The 20778-nt window shown below is 37.3% G+C and overlaps 7 protein-coding genes across 7 annotated transcripts; 1 reads left to right on the forward strand and 6 right to left on the reverse strand.

Annotated features, from left to right (window-relative positions):
• Positions 1-199: 199 nt before the first annotated feature.
• Positions 200-4048, reverse strand: RO3G_12532 (uncharacterized protein; the record flags this gene model as incomplete). Its single annotated transcript, XM_067667116.1, has 2 exons — positions 200-2361; positions 2521-4048. 2 exons carry the CDS (start codon positions 4046-4048, stop codon positions 200-202), a joined length of 3690 nt encoding a protein of 1229 aa, XP_067523217.1.
• A 1238-nt stretch (positions 4049-5286) lies between these two features.
• RO3G_12533 (uncharacterized protein) lies at positions 5287-10101 on the reverse strand (the record flags this gene model as incomplete). The annotated part of the gene is made up of 1 exon (XM_067667117.1): positions 5287-10101. The coding sequence occupies one exon, from the start codon at positions 10099-10101 to the stop codon at positions 5287-5289; it is 4815 nt and encodes a 1604-aa protein (XP_067523218.1).
• A 440-nt stretch (positions 10102-10541) lies between these two features.
• On the reverse strand, positions 10542-11225 carry RO3G_12534 (uncharacterized protein; the record flags this gene model as incomplete). The annotated part of the gene is made up of 1 exon (XM_067667118.1): positions 10542-11225. One exon carries the CDS (start codon positions 11223-11225, stop codon positions 10542-10544), a length of 684 nt encoding a protein of 227 aa, XP_067523219.1.
• Positions 11226-11634: 409 nt separating this feature from the next.
• RO3G_12535 (uncharacterized protein) lies at positions 11635-12105 on the reverse strand (the record flags this gene model as incomplete). The annotated part of the gene is made up of 1 exon (XM_067667119.1): positions 11635-12105. One exon carries the CDS (start codon positions 12103-12105, stop codon positions 11635-11637), a length of 471 nt encoding a protein of 156 aa, XP_067523220.1.
• A 980-nt stretch (positions 12106-13085) lies between these two features.
• Positions 13086-13853, reverse strand: RO3G_12536 (uncharacterized protein; the record flags this gene model as incomplete). Its single annotated transcript, XM_067667120.1, has 1 exon — positions 13086-13853. One exon carries the CDS (start codon positions 13851-13853, stop codon positions 13086-13088), a length of 768 nt encoding a protein of 255 aa, XP_067523221.1.
• Positions 13854-14684: 831 nt separating this feature from the next.
• RO3G_12537 (uncharacterized protein) lies at positions 14685-15152 on the reverse strand (the record flags this gene model as incomplete). The annotated part of the gene is made up of 1 exon (XM_067667121.1): positions 14685-15152. One exon carries the CDS (start codon positions 15150-15152, stop codon positions 14685-14687), a length of 468 nt encoding a protein of 155 aa, XP_067523222.1.
• A 522-nt stretch (positions 15153-15674) lies between these two features.
• On the forward strand, positions 15675-20432 carry RO3G_12538 (uncharacterized protein; the record flags this gene model as incomplete). The annotated part of the gene is made up of 1 exon (XM_067667122.1): positions 15675-20432. One exon carries the CDS (start codon positions 15675-15677, stop codon positions 20430-20432), a length of 4758 nt encoding a protein of 1585 aa, XP_067523223.1.
• Positions 20433-20778: the final 346 nt, after the last annotated feature.

Raw genomic sequence — 20778 nt, forward strand, 5'->3', positions numbered from 1 at the left:
CGATTGACGATAGGGTAAAAAAGAGAGATAATTTAAATAAGGGAATATAAAATTTAAAATAAAGGAATTGTAAGCGCTTTTATATACTGGCATCATTCTAATCATGTCAAGAATGTGAAAAATTATGATAGCAACCGGTTGGGTCGTATTAAAATTCGTCATTTAAAACATATGTGAACAAGTAAAAAATGTCGGATGTTCATAATACTACCTTTAGCGATCTCAAATTCCACCAATAACCATTGCCCATATCCGATAATCGACGAATAAATGCACTTTCTATTGAGGTACAAACAGTCAAGGTTTGAGATAGTTTGGTGCAGTACCCATGGACAACCAGCTGTAAAACCTGAATTTTGCAATTCCTTGCAGCAGTTTTGTGACCTACTGTACGTATTATTTCAAGCGCATCTTCCTTGAGCTTTGTCCAGTGAATACCATCGCTATATAAAGCTGTTACGATTGCTTGAGCTCCACGGTGTCCTTCTAAGTGTGTATCCATGAGTAGCTTTTGTCTGTCTTCTGGTGCTGGGGTCATCAAGTCAGCAGGCATCATCATTCTGGATGTAAGAATTGATCCGTTAGAATTGATAATTTGGGAAGTGACAATTGTTTTGATGGTTTTATTATCCCCCTCCAGCGTTTTTTTAGGTTCAAAAAGACGCGACAAAGCATCTGGCAGAATATTTTGAATACCAGGTCGATGGATGATTTTGAAGTTATAATCCAGTATAGTATCCAGCCAATTGATCATCATAGCGTTAGCTACAGGCTGAGTGTGGAGATAAGTCAGGGCCTTGTGATCAGTGTATAAGGTGAATGGATTACCCCACAAAAATGGATGAAACTTCTTTAGTGCAAATATCACTGCTAATAGCTCACGTTTAGTGGTAGAATAATTCTTTTCAGATGTAGAAAGTGAGCGTGCCATGAAACCGATATATCGAGTCTCATTTTTGATAACTTGGTAAAGAACAGCACCAATTGAATAATTACTAGCATCAGTAGCAACGTAAAAAGGTTGTTCTAAATCTGGATGATGAAGAAGTGGCGCAGAAGACAATAATGCCTTGATCTTTTCAAAAGCACTTTCTTGTACAGATGTCCAAAGTTTATCAAGTTTACCTTCGAAACGTAATTTGTCCAAAGGCGCAGTGACTTCAGAAATATTTGGCAAGTATTTTCTAAAATAATTTACCAGTCCTAAAAAGCGTTGAATCTCTTTTCCAGATGAAGGTCTAGGCCAAGTCAAAGCGTTTGTAACTTTAAGAGGATCGAGTCGAGACCCTTTGGCATCAACACAGAAACCAAGCAAGTAAACAGTAGACTGCGCAAAATGACATTTGTCTGGGTTAAGGATCAAGTTCACTTTAGTTAATCTCTGAATTATGTTTTGCACATGTGTGATGTGTTCCTCATAAGACTTGGAAAATATGATGATATCATCAACAAAAGCCTGTGCATAAGGTAAATCACGTAATACAATATTAATCACTCGCTGATAACGGGAAGCAATATGTTTCAATCCAAATGGACAACCTCTAAATTGGTATTGTTGACCTTCAAAAGTGAATGTGGTCTTAACACGATCAGGTTCGTAGATTTGGAATCGATGAAATGCTTGTCGAAGATCAAGAGTGGTAAAGATAGTTGATCCTTGTAATTGATCGAAAATCTCTTCAATCTTTGGAATAGGATGTCTATCGTTTGACACGAGAATAGAATTTAACAAGCGAGGATCGAGACAGGGTCGATGTCCTGTGAGATTACCAAGCAAGTCTTTCTTAGGTGCCAATGTTAAAGGAGAATTCCAATCCGAATTAGGTGATGCACGTTCAATAACTTCATCCTTTAACCAAGTGTCAATACATTCACGCATGATTGGTAGTAATTTAAAAGGAGTACGATATGGTGCACGATAAGCGGTTTTTCCTTTAACAGTATCTAAACGTATAACTGACTCGGGTACAGTACAGAATGAATTCTTTGGTATTAAGGCATTTTGATCAACAAATGGTTTAACAGCATTATGGAAATGAGCTTGTTGCTCAGGTGTACCGTAAGGAGCTTTGTTAGGTTCAGGTGTGTCATCCGTAATCTCTTTGTCAATAACTGGTGCAAGATTAGGATGTCTGATGGCTAAGTTGGTAACAAGAATGTTCAACTTGTGCATTAGATCTAATCCTATTACAACTTCAGTATCCAAGGAAAGAGGAAGGACTTCAAAAGAATGGGATGTATGAATAAGATTTTTATCATTATCACCGTAAATAACACTTAATGGAAATTTGGTTGTACCGAAACGTTTACTAACATTATCACTTGTAGCAAGTATAACGGAACCAGATACATTTCTATCAACTGCAATATTATATTTATTAACAAAATTGATGTCTATCGTGCTAAAAGAAGAACCACTATCAACCAGGGCCATAGTGTTCACGTTCTCTATAGTGATAGGTACAATTAAAGAATGGTTAGTACTTTTAAATACTTCATTCTGTTTTGTTAATTTCTTACAATCATAATTGACTGGATATCCCTCGTCATCTACGTCCATCAAGTTGCTATCACCACTAGACACCTTAAAAGATGCCTGTTGTGGCCTAGCTTGAGGAGTGATGGGGAGGTTGGGCTTGTTACCATTGGAACTTGCTGTACCCAAGCGAGCGGAACGGATAGCCTTACTTGGACCATACTGGGGCTTGTCACGAGGACAGCGAGCAGCGTGTTCTTTTGACCAAGGGACATTACCCAAGCAACGATAGCAATTTTTAGTAACAGATACAAAAGACATTGATGAATTATTTGCAGCGGGAGAAGGGTTCACCAATGGAGGTCTTCTGTTCAACAAATCCTTGTACTTGTTGCACTTGTCTGTAGGGTGATTGGCCAGACCATGGATGGTGCAATGGAATTTGTTTTTTGTGTTGCCAGGGGAAGAGGACTTCTTAGTTATACCCTGTAAGTTGCCCAACAAATGTGAGTTCCTAGGGTTGTACTTAGATGCCTCTGTTCCATTTGCAGAGAGAGACAAAGATGAAGACTTGACGGGGACAGGGTCTTGACGAGGTGATGGGCTAACCTCGGTGCACAAGTTGGATGACAGTACCACCCTGGCTTTGGCAGCGACTTTTGCGACAGAGTCTTGCTGATCTCTTCCTAGGTTCAACAAGGAGCGAGAGACCTCTTGCCGCAAAAATGCTGGTAAAGCTCGTTTGTATATGGAGGCAGTCCTGATGTCATCGTCCCACTTAGCTGCCCTGCGGATTCTTTGGAATCTATCAGTGAAGGCTTCTATGGATTCTGCTGGAACCATTTTAAGGGACAAGAGTTGGTCCATATACTCTAGCTCTTGTGCTACGTCTTGTGCAGCGTATGTTTTGACTATGATACTTCTGACTTCAGACCATACCAAGTTGCGACCCTTAAGGACTTCATTGAACCATGATCGCTGATCCCTGTTCATTTTGATAGGCACTAATCGGGACCAGCTAGAATCTATGGATAGCCCATTTGATTCAACGATGAGAGCGAAAGTATCCAGTAAATCTTCCACTGAATCGTGCACATCTGCTTCTTTTCTCCATACATTACCCTGCCACTGCCAGATGGGAAGGTCAGGTGGGATGACATGAGCGGAACGAGGGTAAGAAGTGTTTAAATGGTTGCCAGGACCAAGGACCGCTTCACCTGTAGGCGTAGAAGGAGAGACGCAAAAAGCCTGTGCTTCATCTAAAAACATGATACAGTTCTTAATGGTCACTGCTCGCTCTTGTAACCCTTTGAGGTGTTCTTGTGGGGCACCAGATATCACAGCGTGAGCAATTTGCTGTCTAAGGTTCTCTAAAGTAACTCTTAAACCCATAACAGCATCAACGGGCTTATCATCACTTGCTACATGACTTGTTGCCATAGGGGATGAGGTTTCTTCAGCATTGGTCATTTCAGTATCTTCAATGGCCTTTGGTATTTCTTCCATATTCGTTTCAAACGTATCAGTTTTACCATGAGTAAAAGGACTAGGAGTTTGATCTTCTTTAACCATATTTGTATTTGCGATTAAGAGTTCAGAATTCGTTAAAAAAAATGAAGTGTTTTTAAGTATTTAAAATATGAAAAAGAAGAATTAACGAGACCGAACAATAGTTCTAAAGTCGAATTACTTTTATTAAAGAAAGATTCCAAGGCTATTTATATTAGTTTGAGCAAGACCTGAGATTAAATGACAAGAGATAGTTACGACCGATATGATTTGACATGTATAAGAAAAATTTTATAAACTGATGTAAATAATCAACTGTTGAGATGAAAGTGAAACTTGGCTGTTCAGGGCAGTTGGTAATTATCAGGATCTATTCTTATTCAAACTCATTTGTAAAGATTTAGCTTAGAATGATAAGACTGTTATCTTATTGACATGTCAAAACATGACAAACACTACGCTTTGTGGTACTATGAAGTACTACAATTTCGACTGGTCCAACATTTAGTTTTAGCATGACAATGACCCAAAGCACAAGGCATAATTTACAATGGCCTAGTTATGTAGTAACCAAGAGAGCTATATTAACGATTGGCCAGCTCAGAGCCCGGACTTAAATTCAATCGAGCACGTATGGCATCCATTGAAGTTGTAGCTCAATTATTACGAACGTAGAGCAAAGAACACAGATGTGCTTTGGGAACGAGTTGATGAAATATGAATTGACTTCGATAAATAACTTTGCCAAAGGCATGTAGATAACATTTTGAAAAGAACTCAAGAGATTATTAATAGAAAAGGAGGTTCAACTAAATATTAATAAATAAATTCATTCCGTTCAAATTTTCGTTTTTCCAAATTTTCAAATTGCGCATCTCATACTTCCTTCAATACTTATCCAATAGGGCTTAAACTCTTTCGGATTTTTCAAGACATGTAGAAGATTTACTATGTGGGAACAGAGGCAGTTTGTGCCATTGTAACAGGATGTGCGCTACAAAAACCAAGAAAAATGGATTCCTTGCAGCAGTTTTTTGACCTACTGTACGTCTTAGAATATAATAATGTGATTTAGGGTCCGAGGTAGTACGGTATAAATTGTGTGGGCTGTTTATCGTATATAGCACTTTGGGCTATATATGATATACAGTCAAATTATTAGTTGAAGAATCTTTTGAGTGATCTCACACGACATTAAGAAAATTATTAAGGTAAATACGACATAGCCCCCTACCAGTGTGAGATTACGGTAAAAAAGTGACTTGTTTTGAAAAACACTTTTTTTTTTTTTTTTTTTTTTTTTATGAAGAGGAATTTCGCAATCTCTTGCTGGTACGAGTAGCAGCAACTGGCACATTTGGAGTGGAATGTCTGTGTTGTTTATCGCGACGAGCTTTTTTAGACTGGCGCGATATCGAGTGAGGATATGAACGTTTAGAATTTGGATTGGTTGAATGTGCAGCGACATCAGCCAAATTAGAATTGTCATCATCTAGGGATACAGACTTCATCATAGTGCTAATCGTACCAGATGGGTTGGTCTTTAGTACCTTAGAAGAAGAAGGAGAATTTGTGATTTTAGCGGTTTTAGGAGGAACATACTTTTGTCCCATGTTTTTCCAATATTTACGTAGAATGTCTGGATCATTAAATTTATCAGCTGTCAGCCATTCATCCCATTCACTGCTGTAGTTTTTCCAACGTACAAGGTACTCACGGTTTTTTGGAGGACCTCGGTGATTAAGAACTGCTTCAACTTCATAGCTTTGAATTTCATTGCCTTCATCATCAAGTTCAATAATCTCTTCATTGGAAATTAATTTCAGTTCAGTAGTGATATAAGAACGAGGCATCAGAACACCAGTTTCATCACGTAAGATATAGGCATTACCTTGATTCTTACGCACAACTGTAAATGGCCCTTCATAAGCTGGAGCGAGTTGACCGGATTTAGTTGGAATACGAACCATGACATGAGAGCCAGGTGCATAATCAGCTAATCGGTGCGAATCGTTAAATTTAGCTTGTTCAAGTTCAACTTGAGCTTTCGTTTTAGCAGCAATAGCAGGGAAAACAATATCAGTCATATAGTCGATACGTTTCATTAATTCTTCATGCGACATAGGTGGTTTACCCTTGACTTCCTTAAGCTTGTCTTTATCAGATCTAAAGCCATAAGGTTCAATCATTTTGCGTGCAAACATGAGAGAAAAAGGTGTAGAATTTAAGCGTTTAGATATACGGTTATTCATTGCAAGTTGAATGGAAGGAAGGAATACATCCCAGTCATTGCCAACACCATTCGTAGATTTAGCGAGTAATTTTTTAACAGTTTGAACAAAGCGTTCACTTAAACCATTAGCAGAAGGATGCAAAGGAGTGATAAATCGATGATCATAACCCATAGCGTTAGCTAAATCTTTAGAGAGGGAATTCTTAAATTCAGTCCCATTATCACTTTGAAGTTTTGTAGGAAACCCCATTATGCAAAAGACATCGATCAGTGCACGTAAAATTGTATCTGCTTTTTTGTCGGGCAGGGCACGAAGTATACAGAACCGTGTACAAACGTCAATGATAACCATAAAATAGTTATTATTAGATATTGAGGTGGTATGCATAGGACCACCTAAGTCGATAGCGTAATGATCACCAGGATAATAACTGTATATACTACGCAGAGGGTGATATCCCTTTTTCTCGATATTATGTTTCATGCATTCATTACATTGTCTGACAAACTTCACACAGTCAGATATTAAATTTGGCCAATGAATACCCTCATTGTGAAGACGTTTAACCATTTGCTCTGCACCGTAATGACCAACTTTGTTGTGGGCATCTGTCATTAACTCACGATGTTCAGAATCTGGGGGCACGAAATAGTCCTTGAAAACTGAGTGAGCAGACTGAACATAAAAGATGTTTTTGTCGTGAAGCCGATTAAAGTCATTATACTCATTAGAGTCATTAGATTTTTTGTTAAAAGAATGGAAATTACTAGAAATGTCTAAATTCCTGTTGTAATTAACAGTGTCGTCACTATGTGTGGCTGGGTAGACGTACGGTAGTGCATCTGAAGTCGTGGGCTTGTGGTCCACTAAAACAACGTTAATAGAAACGTTATGTTTGACATGAGCTCTATGTCTTTTCTTATTATTAATATTATTGGAAGTAGCGTAATTACCACGAAAGGAAGCAATTCTTTTTCCTTCATTAAGATCTTGTTCATGTTCAACCGGCTCCTTTGGCGGGTATAACCTAGAGAGTTTATCGGGAAGGATATTATCTAATCCTCGAACATGAACCACATTGAAATTATAGTCAAGAATAACGTCAAGCCATTTAATAAGCATACTATTAGCATTCTTTTGGGAATGAATATAGCATAAAGCTTTATGGTCAGTGTATAACGTAAATCGTGTGCCCCATATAAATTTGTGAAATTGGGTTAAGGCATAAACTACACCAAGCAATTCACGCATTGTGACACTGTAACGTTTTTCACTTCTTGATAGAGAACGAGACATAAAACCAATATATCTTTTGATTTTAGATGTTTCGCCATTAGATTGAGTCATTTCAAACTCTTGATATAAACAACAACCAGTGCCAAAATCTGAAGAATCAGTGGCTATGCAAAAAGGATGTGACATATCCTGATGTGATAAAATCAATTCGGAGGATAAGATACGTTTTATGCTGTCAAAATGCATCTGGTGTGTAGAAGTCCAAATAAAAGGACCATTAATTTTCTCATCATGAGAACGTAAAGCATCCAGAGGAGCCATTAAAAATGAAGCATTAGGTGTATGCTGTCTAAAATAATTTACAAATCCTAAGAAGCTTTGAACTTGCTTCTGAGTGGTCGGTCTCGGCCATTCATGAATGTTCGAAAGTTTACGGGTATCAATTTTCTTTCCTTCAGCGGAGATACAATAACCCAAAAGATAAACTGCTGATTTTGCGAGGTAAGTTTTTTCAAAATTAACTCTTAAATTTGCATTTGTGAGGATTTGTAAAACTTTCTTTACATGAAGGAAATGCGCATGTATGGAAGAGCTGAAAACACAGATATCGTCCACAAAGCACTTCACATAAGGCAAGTCCTTAAACAAATTTAACATTATACGAGAAAATAATTGACTGATTGTAGAAATGCCAAAAGGAGCACCTCGGTACATGTATTGTAAATTATTAGGAGCAGTAAATGTAGTCTTGTGTTGATCAGGGCCAAAAACAGGGAACTGATTGAACGCTGATTTAAGGTCCAGTGTAGAAAAGACAACTGCATCAGTCATTGAGTTAAAAATGTCATTAATTAGTGGAAGTTGATGATTATCCACAGGTAAAACCTTATTTAACATACGAGGATCTAAAACTAATCTAATTTTATCTGTCTTAGTGCCATCAAGGTTTTTCTTAAACGTTACGGTCATTGGTAAATTCCATGCAGAAGGTTTTGCGGGGACAATGATACCGTCATCGAGCCAACTATTAATTATTTCCATCACTTTAGGTTGAACCGAATAAGGAATGTGATATTGTTTTACATTAGCAACATAGTTTTCAGGAGTAGGTAAATGCAAAACTGCGTCCTCTATGTTACATAACGTGTTCTTATTTAGTTTTTTGTTAGCTTCGACATAAGATTTAGTAGCCAGATCAAACGTTTTTTGTTCTTTGTCAGTACCAGCGCGAGAGATGTTAGGCTCATAGGCTTTGTCGACGATAGAATCATCAATTTCCTTTTCAGTACTCTTGTGTTTAATGGCTACATTCATTAAGTGGATGGAGAGCTTTGGTAGAAGATCTATACCAATTAAAATCTTATTTTCATAAGAAAGAATACTATTATCAGTGACATCAAATCTATGCGGAATTACTTGATCAACATTATCGTACTCGACATTGACGAAATGAGTTGTTTGCATTCGCGGAATCGTCGAACCATTAGCAAGGATGAGATTACCGGGAACAGGGTTGAACTCAATATTATTATCATTAGCGAATTTTTTGTTCATAACAGAGATATTAGCACCTGTATCAATGATACCGTAAGCGTTAACACCGTTAAGAGTTATTGGGGTAACAGGTGAAAAAGACACACTGTCAGAATTAAATGGATTGTCAATGTCTCCAACATGATTATTACGCAGAGCAAAAATATTAACGTCATTAATGGTCTCAAAGTCAAAATGGTCAAATAAATAGGGCGAGATCAAAGATCTGTCAAATTCTTTATAAATTCTATCGTATTCGTCTTCAGAAGAAGAGTCGCAAGAGGGAGAACCAGAGCTGATATTATTATTTTGACTAGAAATAGTAGAAGAGTGAAGATTATTAGTCTCGCTCTTATTAAGGTTTTGACAGGCAGTGTTAGGCTCGAGCGTTAACTCAAGACTAGCAATAGCTTTGTCTGTATTATTTAAAGAGTTACTACTTACAGGTTTATTGTTGTGCTGATTGTTCGATTTACGTTGATCATAGCGTTTGCGTTGAGCACAATTTTCAGCATGAGCAGTGGTGTATTTGGCAGATTCACAAAAAGTACAGATACCACGACGCTTGAGATCAGCAATTTTTTCATAAAAGTCAGTGTGCTTTCTGTTGTTGTTATTGCTGTGGTTGTTGTTACTGCTGGTAGGAAGAGTCTTGACAGTAGTAATTCTTTCATTGATGGGTGGTGAGAAAGCTGCTAATTTTCTTTTTTTATAATTTTCACTATCATCATTAGTTGGCTTCTTTACTTGTTCCCTCTGCATCTCCTTTTGGATATACAGAAGAGAGCTTTCTAGATTGGCCATATTTTTCATTAAAATAGCTTCAAAGTTGTCCCAAGACATATTTAATGGCGAGGGAGCATTACAAGGAGCATGAATACTAAGACCTGGATGTGCGGGCTCAGTCGAAGGTAAATTTTTTGTATGGTTAGTAATTATAGCCATAACAGTATCTTGAAACTTTGTTGTGTAGAGTCCTGATACAAAAAGAGAATTGAGGAGATTGCCTTCAGTGGATGAAACCTTAGCACCAATTGAAAAAAGACGAAAGTGATGTAAAGCATCAGCGAAGGATTGATCAGGCCTTTGCTTGAAGTTAAGGAGTAGCTTCATCCATGCTTGAGGTGTGGTTTGAGAGGCAAGTGTTTTAATCGTAAGATTAAATAAAAAAATTAAACAAAAAAACAATAGCAGCAATATAAAATTAAAATCCTTCTTTATTGCAGATTTCTTTATATTGCAAAAGAGCCCCGTTTTATGGATAAAAAGTTGGCATCTATTTATATTCTTTGTGAGCGTAGATATAAAAGATATAGACTCGGCAACAATGTCGTGCTGAAGAACCAATGATTAAGCTAAAGCTTGTCGATGTTCTAATATATGCATCTGAAGTTGAACAATAGAAATAATAACCAGTCAATTAACTTTGATCTAATTACTTTTGGGGTTGACAATTGATTAGACTCGCTAGGATGACAAATACTGATCTTATTGTTCTAAATTTGGAAAAGTGTGGAATTGTTCAATCATAGTTTAATCTTTGTGTATCGTTATTATTTTAATACAACTGATATCTTATAGAAAATAACTATGTTTACAACAGCAAGGTCAAACTTTTCTTGTAAAAGGGCCTTAGCATCATCCCAGGTAACTTTTCTTTTTAATTCAACAACAGGCTTTTTGACATAGCGGCAAAACCAATCGAAGTGGAGATTATTGTCGCAAGATTCAAAGCAGATTTCCAAGTTTGATAACCAATGATCTTGAATTGAGACATTATGATCCCTGAAAGCTCTTTCGAACTCTCTCAGGAACATTTCTAAAGATGGCTCATTAGTGGCATTGTTATTATTTTTGTTACCCGAATGCTGAGTGAGTTGATACATCGCACTTGCAGTTGGGTTGACATTAAACTTGGGAAGTTCTTTGCTGGGAATATACTTATTATTAATGTGACGTGAGACAGGAGTCTCTTTCATCGCACTATTAAGGGAAATAATATTCACTTGATCAGCTATTAACTTATCAAAACGTTCTAAGGACTTTGTAGCGAAGGCCAACTTTTTATCATTGGACTCCAATCCTTCGAAATTGTTTTGCATTACGAATTGAATATTTTGGTTATTAATGCTGTCAATAATTTTCAACATGGCAGCTTTTTGACTACGAAGTTTATTAATAAAATCCTCAGGTGAGAGGGTTTCAGCGTTGTTGTTGGATGAAGACGCTTCGGTCATGGGAGTGTCTTCTTCGATTGTTGGATGGATCATATTATCGCTGGATGAGATGGATATCTTGTCCAACGAGGTGGCAACTTCATCTGGAGATGAGCGTGCTGGCGGCGGTTGTGGGTTAGGTTCGACGTCAGAATTCATCGAAAAAAAATGTGGAATAGGCGTGTTATTTCTCTCGATTAATAAAAGTAATAAAATAAGTCGAAAAATCGATGAGTCTCTTGAACCTCTTTATTGAGTAAGGACGAGAGAGCGAGCCCATTCAATACAAACTACGTCTTAGAATATAATAATGTGATTTAGGGTCCGAGGTAGTACGGTATAAATTGTGTGGGCTGTTTATCGTATAGAGCACTTTGGGCTATATATGATATACAGTCAAATTATTAGTTGAAGAATCTTTTGAGTGATCTCACACGACATTAAGAAAATTATTAAGGTAAATACGACAAAGATGACTTGAATCATCAGCAAGGGGCTTCACTTCTTCGAACATAGCAGTGAACGACTTGAGAGCCTCCTTTGCTCTGTTCACCTTCTCTTCACAATCCTTGAATTTTTGATGAGCAATAAGAGCAGCAGCAGGATCAGAATCGTCTTCATTCAGAACCATATATTCCATAAAGTGCAATTTGGCCTGGTTCTTCAGATTTTCAATGATTTGAAGCTTGCGACTTATAATGTCACCAGTGGATTCAGTTACCTTAGGAGCAGGCGTAGCAGTATCAGTATCCATAGGGGTAGGTTCAGAAGCATATTTACTAGCCATACTTCCTTGAGGTTCGGAAAGAGGAGAAGAAAGATCAGAGATGATAGAACCTTCATTTCCAGGGGAGCTAGTGACAACGGGGTCAACCATGGGGTTTTCTTGATCAGTAGACATATTTGCGATAAAGTTTGGAATTCAAAAAGTATAATGTTATGTTCTGGTAAAGTAAAAGAAATAACAAAGATAAACCAAAAGAATACTTTTTGAGACTGAACTTTATTTAAGACAATCTTAATTGTTAAAAAGAAAACATTACAAAGTCTACTATTTATATTCTTCTATCAATTGGCGGGTAAATGAGTAGTTATGAGCGTAGATCCAATCATTGACACGTTTGATTGAAGAATGATCACTGTGATTTATCCAAGAATAAAAAGGAACAAGAGAGGACGAGACTCGATAAAGAGATTGTTTTATTTAATAAGAAAATTGTACTCTATTTATACTTTTCATACACGGATAATATTTCATGTCATGGATTAATAATTAATGAGTATGATATAGCTGATGACAAATAGATAAGGGTTACGTGTTCTTCTATTGTTATATTTGTCATAGAATACTCGTATATGATTGACTGCGGCTGACTGTGATTTAGTTCCTGGATTTAATGTAGTTTAACCGTGCAATTACGCAGCATCTTATCCTTAATGAAGATTATCCGAATTAACCTGTAGCTTGTCTATTGGGTACATTTACATGTAGCTTATTAATACTGTTTTCATATCGAGTTATGAATGATGGATACATCACACTGAATCGATTATGAAAATTTTTAATTCGTTGTTTTTATAGATCTTATTGTTCTTTAACTGATCTGGGAGAGTTGTCCCGTCTTCATTGAGAGGAAAGATATATTTATATGAAATGCCTCCAGTCAGATCAAAGTTGACTAGGTACCTGATCCATTATTATTCATTTACAGAAATGATGAATAGTAAAGATCATGACTTATTTAGTGTTCATGTTTACTTCATAGAATGAATCTAATAGTGATAGTTTTATATAGAAAGAAGAAGAATATATTTTATTTAATAAAAATTTAGATTATTATCTTTTATCAATTTTAATATACTTCTTTTAGTTGCGATTATTCAATGTCCGTTATAATCAGACTCTGTTCTACAACACATTCTACGTATTTCTTTGAGAACCATTTCCTTGATATCGGCGTCATTAAGAAAAGACTTTCTTTTTGAATGAACACCTTGTCGATGTCTCGATAACACCCCTTGGCTCAAATATTCTTTAGCCCATTTTACGATAGTCATGGCACGATACGCAACGTTGTTATCTGCCCAATGAATTCTAGCTGCCTCACGAGAAGCCAAAGTAATAGGAACACCCTCAATTCTCTTAATAAAGTAAGTATAAATCGAAGAGTATTGCAAAAAACTGTATCTCTCGACCGTGTTTTCTTTATCCTTCGAGTTCATCACAGGTTTCACATACATTTGAAGTTTTGGAAGTATTTCTTGGATCCTCAAAAGTTGTATTTCACTCTTTGGCAATATGGGAGAACTGGATTCTACAACAGGGGCAATAGATACAAATCCAAAACTCTCGAGTTTGCCCTTATAATTAACAGATTTAGCTTCTTTTTCTCGTCTCCAGCGTGTTGACCTAGAGGTTTTCGAGTAAGACAAAGGTCTGTTTCGCTTTACATTATTATCAAGCAAAACATTGTTGATTGACATGCTGATTGTAGGATCAGCATTACGCATTTCAGTTATGTTGCTTAATTCTATAAGCTCAGAATCGCTCATGTCCCAGTCTTGATCTCTTAAATGAGGGACAAATTGGTTCGTCTCATTTCTATGTTTTTTAAGGTAAGCTCGTTTTCTAGCGTTAAGTGGAGGCATAGTTTTAGAGTATGAATAAGGGAGAAGAGGCACCTATGTTATAGTAGGGGCTCTTTTATATTGATTACGTAATACGTGACTGCTGTTTTTCTCTGTCCTCTACCATACGGTATTAAAAAAATTTGTTTCAAAAATATGTCTTCCCTTAAGGACTGCCAGCTAAAATTTTGAAATACCGCATGTTTTCAAATGATATAAAAAAAAATATTATTAATAAAAATAACAATCTAATCCATAAGAAATGTTCAGAAAGGTTTATATAATAATTGTTATGGCTTTGTTTTATTGTTGGATTATTTTTGGAAAAGTTTATAGCTTTTGAAAATTGTCAAAAATTTTTCTAGTTTAAGCTTAGTAGCACGTTATATGCTCAATAAGATTAAGGTCTCAACTTTGTGATTGTTGTGCTCCAAAGATAATCATTGTATAGCAACCAAGCATTATTAACGATTGATAGTGTGAGTATATGGAAATGTAGTTTTATTAATATGTATGTATATCTACCAAAATAGACTGGTGAATGAGGAGCAAGTGCTTATATTAAATTATATAAAGATCTGCATAATAGAATATAACATTTAGCCATCTGCATAAGGCTGTGGGCATTTCGCCATCCGCATAGTACATATATTAATATCTACACTGTGAAAAGTATATAAACTCTGGACATATATTATTAAATAAAATCATATATAATTTTGGGTCCTATTGAAATCTCCATTCTTATTTTTGTGAACAAAACAGTGATGGCTAATTGTCGATGTAAATCATGCCACTATCCTTAATCAATTGTGTCGTAGACTTTCATCGATGTTTAGGATCATTGTCATGCTAAAATACCGACGTTTCCCAGTTAAGACCATAGTACTCCATAGTGTCTTTTAGACTTGTACCAAGGATTTCTTGGTATACCTCTGAATTCATGGTACCATCGTAGGTCTGACATGTGTATCCAGGTCCTTCGCTGGTTATACAAGCCCATAACGTGAGACCACCGCCTCCATGCTTCACAGTAACGTCGATATGGTGAGGCTGTAAACGATCACATTTTCTTTTACAGTAATACTTGCCACCATCAGAGCCCCAAATGTTGATTTTCGTCTCACCAGAAAAGACGACACGTCGCCAATCATGTACTGTCCAATATTGATGCTTTTTTGACCATGCTAATCGAGCCTTCTTGTGCTTTTCAGTCAATAATGGCTTCTTCTTTTTGATCTCAGCATAAATTACAACTGAATGTAAGACATTGATTGCCAATTGATACGACATAGGGTGTCCAAGCTCCCCCAACTTCATATGCACATTCTTGGCAGTCTTCAAACAACCTGTGTGTCATGTTTTGACATGTCAATAAGATAACAGTCTTATCATTCTAAGCTAAATCTTTACAAATGAGTTTGAATAAGAATAGATCCTGATAATTACCAACTGCCCTGAACAGCCAAGTTTCACTTTCATCTCAACAGTTGATTATTTACATCAGTTTATAAAATTTTTCTTATACATGTCAAATCATATCGGTCGTAACTATCTCTTGTCATTTAATCTCAGGTCTTGCTCAAACTAATATAAATAGCCTTGGAATCTTTCTTTAATAAAAGTAATTCGACTTTAGAACTATTGTTCGGTCTCGTTAATTCTTCTTTGTCTATTTTAAATACTTAAAACACTTCAATTTTTTTTAACGAATTCTGAACTACTGGCTATAATCAAGATATGACAGAAAAAGAGCAAACTTATGAATTATCTGTGCTTAATGAAAGTGCTATACCTAACAAGAGCGTACAAGAGAACGCTGAAGTATATGAGGACATAGAAATGGACAATGTGGGAAAGACACCTACTACTGTAGAAAGTTCTCAAATGGAAGACTCTCCTGTGGACGCCGTCATGAATCTAAGGGTTACTTTGGAAAATCTTAGACAGCAAATAGCTCGTGCTGTTGTGGCTGGTGCTGCACAAGAAGATTTGTTGAAGTTGCAGGAGAGAGCAGTAAACATCCAAAACTGCATCAAATTCCTTGATGAAGCTCAAGCGTTTTGTGTCCCTCCTCCTCCTGCTATTAGTGAGGCTTCCTTTAGTGCTGATCTCTCAAACAGAAATCATCCTCCTCGTTTGAACCACCTTATCCCATCGGATCTCCCAGTATGGCAGTGGCGTGATAATGTCTGGAGAAAAGATGCTGATGTCCATGATTCAGTGGAAGACTTGCTTGACACTTTTTCATTGATAATTGAATCTAATGGCTTGTCTATCGACACTAGTTGGTCTCGTCTGGTTCCCATCAAAATGAACAGGGATCAACGATCATGGTTCAACGAAGTACTAAAAGGTCGCAACTTGGTTTGGTCTGAAGTAAGAAAGATCATAGTCAAGACGTACGCTGCACAGGACGTAGCACAAGAGCTAGAATATATGGACCAGCTCTTATCACTCAAAATGGTGTCAACAGAATCCATCGAAGCCTTCACCGATCGATTCCAAAGAATTCGCAGGGCAGCAAAGTGGGATGATGACATTAAGACTGCCTCCATATACAAACGAGCCTTACCAGCATTTTTGCGTCAAGAGGTCTCTCGCTCCTTGTTGAACCTAGGAAGAGATCAGCAAGATTCTGTCGCAAAAGTCGCTGCCAAGGCCAGAGTGGTACTGTCATCCAACTTGTGTTCCGAGGTCAGCCCATCACCTCGTCAAGACTCCGTCTCCGTCAAGTCTTCATCTTTGTCTCTCTCTGCAAATGGAACAGAGGCATCTAAGTACAACCCTAGGAACTCACATTTGTTGAGCAACTTACAGGGTATAACTAAGAAGTCCTCTCCCCCTGGCAACAACAAAAACAAATTTCATTGCGCCATCCATGGTCTGGCCAACCATCCTACAGACAAGTGCAACAAGTACAAGAATTTGTTGAGCCAAAGCTCTTCATCGGTGAGCCCTTCCCCCACTATCACCAATTCACCAGTGTCTTTTGTCTCTGCTGCCAAGAATTGTTATCGTTGCTTGGGTAATGTCCCTTGGTCAAAAGAGCACGCTGTTCGCTGTCCTCGTGACAAGCCCCATTATGGTCCGAGTAAAGCCATTCGTTCTGCTCGCTTGGTTACTTCAAGTTCTAATGGTAGCAAGCTCAACCTCACCATCACTCCTCAAGCTAGGCCACAACAGGCATCTTCTAAGGTGTCTAGTGGTGATAGCAACTTGATGGACGTAGATGACGAGGGCTATCCAGTCAACTATGATTGTAAGAAATTAACAAAACAGAATGAAGTATTTAAAAGTACTAACCATTCTTTAATTGTACCTATCACAATAGAGAACGTGAACACTATGGCCCTGGTTGATAGTGGTTCCTCCTTTAGCACGATAGACATCTATTTTGTTAATAAATATAATATTGCAATTGATAGAAATGTATCTGGTTCCGTTATACTTGCTACAAGTGACAATGTTAGTAAACGTTTCGGTACAACCAAATTTCCATTAAGTGTTATTTACGGTGATAATGATAATAATCTTATTCATACATCCCATTCTTTTGAAGTCCTTCCTCTTTCCTTGGATACTGAAGTTGTAATAGGATTAGATCTAATGCACAAGTTGAACATTCTTGTTACCAACTTAGCCATCAGACATCCTAATCTTGCACCAGTTATTGACAAAGAGATTACGGATGATACACCTGAACCTAACAAAGCTCCTTACGGTACACGTGAGCAACAAGTTCATTTCCATAATGCTATTAAACCATTTGTTGATCAAAATGCCTTAATACCAAAGAATTCATTCTGTACTGTACCCGAGTCAGTTATACGTTTAGATACTGTTAAAGGAAAAACCGCTTACCGTGCACCATATCGTACTCCTTTTAAATTACTACCAATCATGCGTGAATGTATTGACACTTGGTTAAAGGATGAAGTTATTGAACGTGCATCACCTAATTCGGATTGGAATTCTCCTTTAACATTGGCACCTAAGAAAGACTTGCTTGGTAATCTCACAGGACATCGACCCTGTCTCGATCCTCGCTTGTTAAATTCTATTCTCGTGTCAAACGATAGACATCCTATTCCAAAGATTGAAGAGATTTTCGATCAATTACAAGGATCAACTATCTTTACCACTCTTGATCTTCGACAAGCATTTCATCGATTCCAAATCTACGAACCTGATCGTGTTAAGACCACATTCACTTTTGAAGGTCAACAATACCAATTTAGAGGTTGTCCATTTGGATTGAAACATATTGCTTCCCGTTATCAGCGAGTGATTAATATTGTATTACGTGATTTACCTTATGCACAGGCTTTTGTTGATGATATCATCATATTTTCCAAGTCTTATGAGGAACACATCACACATGTGCAAAACATAATTCAGAGATTAACTAAAGTGAACTTGATCCTTAACCCAGACAAATGTCATTTTGCGCAGTCTACTGTTTACTTGCTTGGTTTCTGTGTTGATGCCAAAGGGTCTCGACTCGATCCTCGTAAAGTTACAAACGCTTTGACTTGGCCTAGACCTTCATCTGGAAAAGAGATTCAACGCTTTTTAGGACTGGTAAATTATTTTAGAAAATACTTGCCAAATATTTCTGAGGTCACTGCGCCTTTGGACAAATTACGTTTCGAAGGTAAACTTGATAAACTTTGGACATCTGAACAAGAAAGTGCTTTTGAAAAGATCAAGGCATTATTGTCTTCTGCGCCACTTCTTCATCATCCAGATTTAGAACAACCTTTTTACGTTGCTACTGATGCTAGTAACTATTCAATTGGTGCTGTTCTTTACCAAGTTGTCAAAAATGAGACTCGATATATCGGTTTCATGGCACGCTCACTTTCTACATCTGAAAAGAATTATTCCACCACTAAACGTGAGCTATTAGCAGTGATATTTGCACTAAAGAAGTTTCATCCATTTTTGTGGGGTAATCCATTCACCTTATACACTGATCACAAGGCCCTGACTTATCTCCACACTCAGCCTGTAGCTAACGCTATGATGATCAATTGGCTGGATACTATACTGGATTATAACTTCAAAATCATCCATCGACCTGGTATTCAAAATATTCTGCCAGATGCTTTGTCGCGTCTTTTTGAACCTGAAAAAACGCTGGAGGGGGATAATAAAACCATCAAAACAATTGTCACTTCACAAATTATCAATTCTAACGGATCAATTCTTACATCCAGAATGATGATGCCTGCTGACTTGATGACCCCAGCACCAGAAGACAGACAAAAGCTACTCATGGATACACACTTAGAAGGACACCGTGGAGCTCAAGCAATCGTAACAGCTTTACATAGCGATGGTATTCACTGGACAAAGCTCAAGGAAGATGCACTTGAAATAATACGTAGTTGTCCTGTTTGCCAAAAATTCAATATCGCAAAGCACGGATACAATCCCTTAACCTCAATCTATGCTGATGCACCTTGGGATCACATCTGTATCGACACAGCCGGACCTTTCCCTACTTCAGTACAAGGTAATCAATACATCCTTCTGGTAGTGGACGTCTTTACACGATATTGTGTACTCAAAGCCTTGCCCGATAAATCCTCTCTCACTATTGCACTTGCATTAAGGAGTATCTTATCGCTCTTTGGTCGACCAAAAATTATCCAAAGTGATAATGGTACTGAGTATGTCAATGAAATCGTCAGACTGTATGTTGAATCATCCGGTATTGATCATCGTCTCATATCAGCTTATCATCCCCGAGCTAACGGTATAGTTGAACGATGGGTTGGCAAAGCAAAAAATATTTTGCACAAAAGATTACAAGGCAGAACTGAGGATTGGGACTTGTATGTTGACAGTACCCAAGAAGCCCTCAACAATACACATACAGCTTTACACGGCACACGACCTTTCTCATTGATGTTCGCAAGACGTCCCAATGAAAACAAGGATTATAATAACGTGCTGGACAAAACTAAATCGCCTGAAACAATGAAACAGTTAGAAACTAGAATTAACGAGTTTAATGACACTGTCTTACCTGCTATTCGTGAAAAAATAAAAACTTCACAAGCTGCCTCTCGAGACAAGTTCAACCAAACTCACAGAATTCTAACCGATATCCCCACTGGTAGTCAAGTCACGCTCAAGAATGTAAACCGTGTTGCAAAAAGTGATCCCCTCTACGTTGGTAATTACACTGTCAAAAGAAAAACTCAAGGTGGTTCATACGTGTTGGTTGATGCAACTGGAGCACTCTTACCAAGAGATGTACCTCCATCGCAAATAAAGGTTATTTCCCAGGAAGTATCTTTATCCAATACTGATCAATCTGAATCATACGATGTTGAGGCAGTTTTACACCATAAGGGATCACCGGGTAATTACTTATATAAAGTTCGATGGAAAGGTTATGGAGAAGAAGATGACACTTGGGAACCGGCTAGTCATTTCCATGATTACAGACCGATCCAAAAGTATTGGTCACGTATAAGTGAACAAGAACCAGCGCGCGAGGTTCAACTTGTTCCTAAAAAAGATACAACCAAGAAAAGAAAAAATGTGCATCGCAATGTAACTAACTCTAAAAGAAACAGACGTTAACACATTGACCTTCTTCCACCCAACTTTCATTAACTATACATATATGTTACCAGCAAATAACGCAATTATAAAATATTTACAAGGATAGTAAAAAATGGAATTTTTTCTCATGCCTTAATATTTTTCAATTTGCACGTTTGTACGCAGTCACATTTACAGACAAACATCACTTTAGCAATAAATTCCTGTTTAGGGTTTATTATCGCCTAAATGCTTTGTTCCATTCTTGAACACTATACTTTATATGTTTATATAAAGAGCCACTATACGTTATATGACTTCACCCTACCAAGCACCTATTTCTTACAACAAATAGAGCTCATCTTGACATCTCAAACCTCATTTT

This window comes from Rhizopus delemar, genomic scaffold (genome assembly GCF_000149305.1).
Source record: "Rhizopus delemar RA 99-880 supercont3.10 genomic scaffold, whole genome shotgun sequence".
NCBI lineage: Eukaryota > Fungi > Mucoromycota > Mucoromycetes > Mucorales > Rhizopodaceae > Rhizopus > Rhizopus delemar.